Source organism: Miscanthus floridulus, chromosome 8, assembly GCF_019320115.1.
Source record: "Miscanthus floridulus cultivar M001 chromosome 8, ASM1932011v1, whole genome shotgun sequence".
In the NCBI taxonomy this organism is placed as follows: Eukaryota; Viridiplantae; Streptophyta; class Magnoliopsida; order Poales; family Poaceae; genus Miscanthus; species Miscanthus floridulus.
Window position 1 is genome coordinate 109,119,924 of NC_089587.1, and position 9,121 is coordinate 109,129,044.

Consider the following 9,121-nt stretch of genomic DNA (forward strand, 5'->3'; position numbering starts at 1 on the left):
TGATCGATATTTATCCCTCATAATGATGGGTACAGAACGAGACAAGACGTTCGGGTCAACCATGGCTCCAACGACCATACCCTGCACCCTGACAGGAAAAGAACTGCCAGGGAACGACAGGACTGACGCTTTAGACCCTTCCGGGCGCCGCAGAGCCCAAAAGGTATTGCAGGCGCGTGCACCTCACTCTGTAGAGTTGTAGACGCCGCCTTCAGCTCTGGGACGCGGAACCCAACGAAGATATACGACAACCGCTACACTCCAAGAACGGATTTGCTATCTCCATGAACGACGGATACTCCGTCACCGCGCTGTGGACCCGAGGAGGCGGGGGGGGGGGGCCCTCTTCCCGACCCCTCAGGTCCTCCAAGTCAGAGAGCCTTGGCCACGGCGTTGCACCGGACCCCGACCCCGAATCCTCCCAACAGGAATCATGGGAACCAGAAGGCGTGTGGAGCAAGGCTGGGGGGAGGCCCCTAAGTCAAAACTACTGTACTACAGCCCATACCCTGGGGGCAGCATGCTGTGACTGATCTGACATCCTACAGAGATATTGACGACATCTTAAACACTTATCTTCCTTCGCACTCATGAGAATGGAGGACCTGACCAGGTAGACATGAGCCACAAGGTAAGTAGAGTACGCATCCTGGAGCTCTCACCCTTGTAAAGCCAGCCCCTTCATCTATAAAAGGGGAGGCATATCCTCCATCAAAAGGGAGGAAAAAATAGGACCGAACAATAGAACACATTCACACACATTCAAGCAGCTACGAAGCTCTTGACCACCTTTCAATCCTTCGATCAGAGACTTGGGACCAGTCCCTCTCTCGGCAGTTTGTATCCCTTACTACAGATCGTTACGGTGCTAATAACACAAGCAGCAACAAACTGGACGTAGGGACGTTCAGCCCGAACCAGTATAATCCTGTGTCCTTTAGCGCACCATCCGAGCCTAACGCGCATTACTATAAATTTACTTGCCGGTGCTTGTACGAAACACCGACACAGTGACACAAGACCCAGTCATCTTTCATCTCCCAAACTGCAGAAACGATGTTCACTGAACTACCATCTGGATTCACACAGACTGTTTAAATCGTTATGAGATCCTGCCACTTAAACGACGATGAAACAAAAGACGAACAGATGATTGCTATTACTGCAACAAATATTTCTAGCATGATGCATGCATCATCAAACATGTAGCTTCCTTAACACCGTCTCATCCTCGGCAATTATTAGAATGAGTTGACCTCCACGATGTCCCACATCCGTAGCAAAATTTCGAAGCCACACCTACAAGATCTCATAACCATTAACACCAAACTATGGAGGAGAAACCTGAGATAAAAAAAAAACTATAGAGGAGAAATTAAACCGTCAAATATACTGTACGAGAGAATTTGAGGGCACTGCAAAGTTTCATATACCCAAATGTCCATATCATGTGGGTGATATTGGAGAAAACTTCAATGTCATGTGAGAATTACATTACTTTCTCCACGAAGAACTGGCACTTGGGGCACCGCTTCCACTTCATCGCCTCGGCCATCTCGTACAGCTTCGTGTCCTCCCTGGCCCTGGCGAGCCGCTGGTACTCGTCGCAGGTCACGCCGGCGTGCCACGGCGCCACGCCGTACCGCGCGCAGAACAGCCGTCTGCACACCTGGCACTCGGACTGGGTCACGCTCCCCTCGGCGCCGCCGCCGCCGCCGTCCTCGTCCGCCACCATCATCTCGGAGCAGTCCGGGAACGGGCAGTAGGTGCGCCGCGCGCCGAGGAACATGGACTCGCAGAGCTTGGCGCACCACCGCTCGAACACGTCGGAAGGGAGAGCCACGCGGCAGAGCTCTGGGTCGAGCGCCCCGGCGCACGACGGGTCGGGGCACCGCACCACGGCGCCGCCGGTGGTCTTGGCGCGGACGTGGCCGGACAGGCACGCTCGGCAGAACGCGTGCGCGCAGGCGCCGTCGCCGCGGTGGACCTCGGAGGATGCCATGGGCTCCATGCAGATGCTGCATGGGTGCTCGGCTCCCGCCATTGTCATAGCCCGTCGTAGGCTCTACCGCTCTAGGCTCCGAAGTCCGAAGACCGAAGCGGTCTTGGCGAGCCGACGGTGATGACTCTCCGTCTTCTTCCTGGGAAATGACGAGTTTATAGGGTGAGATCACTGAGAATCTGAGATGTGAGTCTCTTGGTCTCGAGGATCTCTAAGAGTACCCCATGTCTCTTCCCTGTCTATATTTTTTTTAAGAAAAATGAGAAAAAACTCATCTCCAAAATTACCCCATGTCCCTTTCTCATCTTTTGGCGATTGCAAAAACACCGTCACTTGCGCGCAGCCTGGGAGCGCGTATCCGGAGTTTCCCCTCTCTGGCATCTCCTTCGCAACCACCTGCCCCGCCGCTCGGGGACGCCTTCTTCGGGACTTGCGCCAAGCCGTGCTTCGTGCGGACCAGCGTGGGCGACCTGCGGCGTCGCGCGTGCCGCCGCGGCCATCCAGGACGCGATCCGCGCGCACCTGGAGGAGCTCGGGGGGTGACCGGCTGTCGGACGCCGAGAGCTGGATAGCGGCCTATCGTGCCGTCCAGCAGGAGAGGTTAGTGGCCGTGGGATCGTCGCACCGGTTCATGGCGTACGAGACAGACATTGGGTGGGGCGGGCTGACCCGCGTCGAGCTGGTGTCCCTGTTCGTGAGGCAGATGGTGATGCTGCTTGGTGCCAAGGACGGCGGCGTACAGGTGTCGGTGGCGCTCGACGAGGCGGCGATGGAGGCCTTCGCGGCCAGCTTCGTTGTTCCGGTTTCCCTTGAATGTCCGCGGCGGCCAGCTACGAGGTGGCGGCTGCGGGCAGGGAGCGGCGGCTGCCAAGGGTTTGGCGCGACGCTGCGTTCTCCCGCGAAAAAAATGATGCAACAAAAAAAAGTATTGAATGACCAAAATTTTGACTTTTTTTAACTCAATTATTGAAAACTTTAGTTGACGGTGTTCTTTTTTTTGAGTTAAATGCACCAGAGATCCATTAACTCGTGTGGAGGTTTTAGTTAGGTCCATCAACTTTCAAAGTGGCTTTTTGGTCCATAAACTTAGTATAGTGTATCACTTAGGTCCATTGCTGTCCATATTGGCTCCTCGTGCTGACGTGACCTGCTGACTTGTCCTTCTAAAGCAATTATTGACGCTTCATTTCGTCAAACATCCTGTGGGCGCGCGAGCAGGCGCCGTCGTGTGGTCCGCGGGCACCACAGGGCGGTCCGTGGCCGCGATGGCCGTCGCCCGCGACGGCAACTTGGTGCTCCTCGACGGGCAGTCGCTGCGCCAGGGCGCGCCTCATCGCCAACTCCTCCGCGCTGACTGGTCCGCGAGCCCCTTGCGGTAGAGCGCCACGATGAACGCCCCCCGGATCTGCATCCCCAGCTTCTGGCAGTGGAAGTTGTACTGGTGGCTGCACAGCGCCTCCACGCACTTGGCCGGCCGCAGCGTCGCCACCAACCGCGCTCCCTCCCCGAGCGGCCACTGCCCGACGCTCGCCGACGTGAAGTCCACGAAGCTCTGGATCAGCGTCGGCCCCACGTACATGACAGTGAGGCGGAGCAGCGCCAACGACGCGTTCAGCAGGAACTGCGCCCAGAAGATGCGGAACAGTGGGCCTTGAGGTCCAGGTCCATGGCCACTGTGTCGAGCGTGGCCGGGTGGGTGAAGGGCGCGGACGTCCTTCGCGGCGCGCAATCGCCAGTGGCGTTGGCGTAGAGCCGCAGCTCGCGGCGGCGCGCCTCCATCTCGTTGGCGACGGACTCGAGGTGCTACAGGTAGGGTCGCAGCACGCGTATGCGTTTGTGGCGGCGCACGCGCAGCATGAGGCAGCCATCCCCAGCGTTGGTCCACGCGAGGCGCGCCCCTAGGAAGGCGTCCCGCGCGGTGTGGCCCGGCCCCAGCTGCAGCGTGAAGTCGATGCTCTTGGCCACCGACGACAGCACGCAGGCGGCGTACCGCTGACGATGCTCGACTCGCAGAGGTGCGCCTTGGATGACATGCTACCCGATGGCACGCACGCCGGCAAGCAGGGGACACGAGTAGCAACAGTGGCGCACGGCAAGCCAAGGTAAGTCTAGGGCGGGGCTCACCACGCCGAGGTTGGCGGCTCTTGGGGCCGGCAAGCCACGACGGATCCACGGCGGGGCTTGCCACACCGAGGTTGGCAGTGATGCTTCTCATGCCGATGCAACACAGGTCCGCGTGCGATGAACCCCTGCCTCGTCTCCGTCGCCGAGCGTCCTAACAATGTCGTAGGCGCGTCAGCTCGACGTCCTCGGCCCCGCGCAGCGCCGCTCGCCAATCACATCAGCTCAACGTCCTCGGCATCGGCGAGCTTCGCCTCGAACACTGCCGAGTCGACGCCACTCGCGCACTGCGTCGAAGTCGAAGCCCTGCGACCGGAGGAATGCCACGGACTGGGCGGCGTGGCCGTCGCGACGGATTTCGAAGTCCACCTCCCAAGCGCGGCGGCGAGGACTACGCGTGTGCTCAGCTTCATGGACGGACTCTCCTCGTGCTGCGGCTAGGAGCGCGTGATGGTGTTCACCATGAGCGGAGGCAAGGACGTCACATACGAACCCGGAGCAGGGGCTCGAGCGCATGGGGGCTCGACAGACGCCGCGCCAGAGCCGGACTCGAGCGCTCGAGGATGCCTAGGAGGAGGATGGCGGCGCCCGTGCGTGATGCCGGTTGCCGGACCGGGTTGTTGTCCTTGGACGCCCACGACGACGGCCAGTGCATGGTGAAGAGCTCATGCATGCGCTCGGGCCGGTGGGACGGGGCCAGCGTCGGCACGTCCAATAGCTCCAGCGCCGTCGCGTACGGGGTCACGTTCGCCTTGCTGTTGCTATCGGTGGTGGTGGTGGTCTCCTCGTCCGACAGCTCCAGCTGCTAGAGGGGCGCACATGTTGCAATGTGACCCGCCTGCTGTAGCTGCTGGAGGGGCGCGAGGGGTCGGGCATGGCGTAGATGCCGCGTGGGGTCGGGTGGGGGGTGCAAACAACGTGTGGGTTCGGGTGGGTGCAGACAACACATGAGGTCGGTCGAGGTGCAGGCACGGGTGTCCGGAAACGGGCGCTAGCAATGTCGTTTAAACATCACATGAGGCAGCACCTTCGGTGGAGACACATCAAATCCGTTGTATATACATCAATCATGGCCCTACTAAAACCGGAGGACAAATCCGACGCCAACACATGCGTTGATAGAGGAAATAGCCCAAACAACCCAAAATTGGGGAGTGCACACACATCCAACCCCCTACTGTAGGAGGCTAGGATTGGAATGTAAAAGAACACCACGAAGGTGAAGGATCTTGATGTCGATAACGTACCCAACAATAACCCCAACATCCAAAATCCAACAGGGTAAAAGCAAGACACCAGCCCAAGCACATAAAAGCGGACAAAAACATAATTTAGTCCTGACACTAGCCCAAGCACATACAAGCAGACTAAAACATGCCTTAGTCATGATCCACTAGAGGAATCGAGTTCAATAGTGGGAATGATGAGGAATGTAGTACCCATGCCAAAAAACACTTCCATGAGAAAACCTTAAGTAGGCTATTACTAGCTAGTACCCTCAAATCGGTTGCCGATTGATGGCCGGAGCTGAAGGGGCCGAGGAAATTGATAAGGGCGCCCGCAATGGTACTAGCTACGTAGCTAGCTTATGTAAAGGTGGAAGACAAAAACAAAGATTATTTCATATATTCTTATTCTTCTATATATTATTAGACCCACATGTTCCTCTATCAGATTATTGCACTACGTGAAATAGATCAACTATTTGTTCGTCGCTAGTGGCTACTCCCTCTTCTACTTTTTCCTTGTTCACGTCACAATAGCTAGCCAAATAGCTAACTGTTGGGGACGCCCTAAGGAGAAGGGTCGTCGCTCCCTGCTGTAGACTAAGTTCTAGCAGATAGGTATTAAATAGCACTAGTTGGGATATGACATCAGATTATTAAATTGAAAAACACTTTTTTTTTGTTTTAAGCTAGTCTCGGTGGCAATTTTGCGAGTTCTATAGGCATTAAGTAAAGCTACCAATTTAACAAATACGTTGATATGACATAATATTAATAAAGAGATGATCAAAAGTTTCATAAAAATTAAAATAAGTTTTGTAGGGCTAATGAGCATTATTTTCAACACACATGTCTTGAAAACTGAACATGAAACCTCTGTTAACACTAGCCTTATACTTAGGTCCGAGATGGCGTCCATCGAATCTCACGTTGTTGTGCAACGAGAATGATTAATCCCCCACCTCTTGCCACATCCATAGCAAAACTCAAAACCACACCTGCAAAATCGCAATACCATCAAATTTTCGGTCAAAAGAATATTTCCAAGAGAAGGAAATGATTCGAGAGAATTACAATGCTCCAAAAAGATTTCGACAGAAAACGATCATATATATATATAGCTCAATCCAACCACTGACGGAGGTTGAGTCTTAAACTATTCGAATTTAAGTGTATATTTTTTGTATTGACGAGACCACCCAGTTTTAGGGCCTCTATAGTACGATTTGGGCTTCTGATCTAAAAGTTGTAAATGGGGAGAAACTGCATTTTTATGGTTTCAGCTTCTTGCCAATAATGACTTCAGCTTATTCATTTTTGTCTTGATTTTGGTTTCTAAAGTTGTTTTCAAGTTAGAACTTTTGATTAAAATTGATGGAGAGGCTACCATAAAAATCCTGCAAAAGAAGACCTTAATTAATTCAACAATTCTCATATTTGTTTTCTTCTTTCAAAAAGACCTTTAACATTTCTTGCACTGCAGTCTGTAGTGCACTTCGTAATAATTGAACAAAAAGGAAAAAGCAATACTATAGCTAAAGTGCAATTCAGAATTCAGCGGAAAAGGAACAGCATTTATTTTGTAGAACCTCGTATTAGACAGCATTTATTTCTTTGCCCCATATTAGACGACGTTTTAGAATACTAACAACGTAGGCTTTCGATCCCAAATAAATTGGGGTAGGCTAGAGTTAAAATCCGCCAAAAATCTTAAGTCACGGTTCAAGCACTTCAATAGACAACGTTTTAGAATCTTTTGTAGAAATCTCTCATAGAAACAATGCTAAAGTCAAATGACAAAAATATCTCTCAAAGAAGAGGGATAGAGATCGATGTCTTCGAAAGCAAAAAGATAAATTAAGAAAAGAAAAGAAAAAGAATCGGGGAGTGAGAAGGTACGTATTTTAGAACAAAATGTTTATAAATCATTTGTTTTGTGACGAGGGACTGAGGGAGTACGGAGTACCTGCAAGTAATGTGCAGGCAGCCATCACGCTTCTCCACGAAGAACTCGCAGTTGGGGCACCGCTTCCACTTCTTCCCCTTAGCCATCTCAAGGAGCATCATGTCCTCGACGCCCCTGTCCCCCTTCCGGAGCTTCCTGTACTCGGTGCAGGTAACGCCGGCGTGCCACGGCGCCACGTTGCACCGCGCACAGAAGAGCCGCCGGCAGCTCGGGCACTCCGACTCGGCGACGTCGCTGCCGTCGTCGTCCACCAGCATCATCGCCGAGCAATCCTTGAAGGGGCAGTAGGTCCTCTTGGCCCCCAGCAGCATGGACTCGCACAGCGCGGCGCCCCACCGCTCGAAGACCTCGCGGGGCAGGATGTCCTGGCAGAGCTCCGGGTCCAGCACGCCGCCACACCGCTCCTCGGGGCACCTGACGTCGGCGATCCTGTCCTGGATCTTGGCGCCCACGTAGCCCGCGAGGCAGCCGCCGCAGAAGGCGTGCGCGCAGCCGCGGCTGGCGTGGTGCGCGTCCGAGGGCGGCACCACGTCCATACAGATCTTGCAGAACACGAGCGTCGCGGCGACGGCGACGGACGGCCGGGACGACGAGGCGAAGGCCCACTTACCTTTGCCGTGACCGCGACCCGACGCTGCTGCTGCTGCTGCTGCGGCGGCGGCGTTGTTGTTGCCAGTGGCAACTGTGCTGCTGCGAGGTGGAGCGACCCGGGAGCGCGCCGTGGCCGCGATGGCGGAGGACATGATCACCTCCTGTAGCTGGAGCTCCGTGGCGTACTTCTCGTCAGATATCGGGAAGAGCTCGTCGTCCCCGGCGGCGCCGCCGTCGTTTCGCCCGTGAGCGAGGACGGAGAAGTAGAAGTCGTCGACGATGGCGACGAGGGAGGCGCTGGAACTGGAAGATCCGGCTGCCATTTCGTTTGAGAAGCAGGCGAGAAAGCGAGGGGTTTCGATCCGTCCGTTCGCTGGAGTGAGCAATGGCCGATTTAATAGGCGCACATACTGCGGTACTGCGGCCTGCGGGGCTTATAGTTCGCAAACCAGAACGTCGTTTCAGTATCCAGAGTGGGAATCTGGAAAGCTGATGCTGGTTTTGAGGCTCGCATTCCCGATTTTTCCAGCAGCTTATCTGAACCCTTGGTAAAACCAGATAAACGGTTATAGTTAAAATCTAGCTCCAACAAAAATTGGAAATAAATCTCCAATTTTACAGGCTCTCTCTTTTTATTTGAGATTCAATTTTACAGGCTCTCTCTTTTTATTTGAGATTCAATTTTACAGGCTCTCTTTTACGCATAAGTTCTATCATTGTAATTTCATAAGTACGGTACGAGAGGTTGAGAGATTTTCTTCTCTCAAAGGGTTTCAACGTAGGGAAGGTTGACACTATCCTCTTCATCAAAATAATTGGGAGTCACTTGTTTGTTTTGCCAAATCTATGTTGATGATATCATATTTGGGTCAACAAATCAAGAATTTTATAAATAGTTTGAAAAAATGATGGCAAAAGAGTTTGAGATATCCATGATCGAAAATCTGAGCTATTTTCTTAGAGTGCAAATCAAGCAACTCAAGCATGGCATATTTGTTAGTCAAAAGAAGTACCTGAAGGACATGCTTAGAAAATTCAACATTGAAGATGCAAAGGTAATTAAGACACATGTGGCCACAAATAGGCACTTGGATTTGGATGGAGGAGTACCGGTTAATAAAAAGTTGTATAGGTCAATGATCGAAAGCTTACTCTATTTGACCGCATCAAGACCGGATATCATATTTAGTGTATGCATGTGTGCAAGATTTCAAG

The 9,121-nt window shown here is 53.2% G+C and overlaps 1 protein-coding gene and 1 pseudogene across 1 annotated transcript; both read right to left on the reverse strand.

The window, feature by feature from the left end:
• Nucleotides 1–1,225: 1,225 nt before the first annotated feature.
• LOC136469713 (E3 ubiquitin-protein ligase RSL1-like) lies at nucleotides 1,226–2,044 on the reverse strand (annotated as a pseudogene).
• A 4,221-nt stretch (nucleotides 2,045–6,265) lies between these two features.
• Nucleotides 6,266–8,229, reverse strand: LOC136473237 (E3 ubiquitin-protein ligase RSL1-like). The gene is made up of 3 exons (XM_066470917.1): nucleotides 7,999–8,229; nucleotides 7,316–7,920; nucleotides 6,266–6,347 (listed from the first exon to the last, which is right to left on the reverse strand). The coding sequence occupies exons 1-3, from the start codon at nucleotides 8,227–8,229 to the stop codon at nucleotides 6,275–6,277; spliced, it is 909 nt and encodes a 302-aa protein (XP_066327014.1). The 3' UTR covers nucleotides 6,266–6,274.
• Nucleotides 8,230–9,121: the final 892 nt, after the last annotated feature.

Coding starts and splice junctions, on each gene's coding strand:
- LOC136473237 (XM_066470917.1), bottom strand. CDS start 8,229: ATGGCAGCCGGATCTTCCAGTTCCAGCGCCTCCCTCGTCGCCATCGTC. Junction 7,921..7,998: donor CTCCACCTCGCAGCAGCACA/GTTGCCACTGGC, acceptor GGCAAAGGTAAG/TGGGCCTTCGCCTCGTCGTC. Junction 6,348..7,315: donor TGCCTGCACATTACTTGCAG/GTACTCCGTACT, acceptor GCGATTTTGCAG/GTGTGGTTTTGAGTTTTGCT.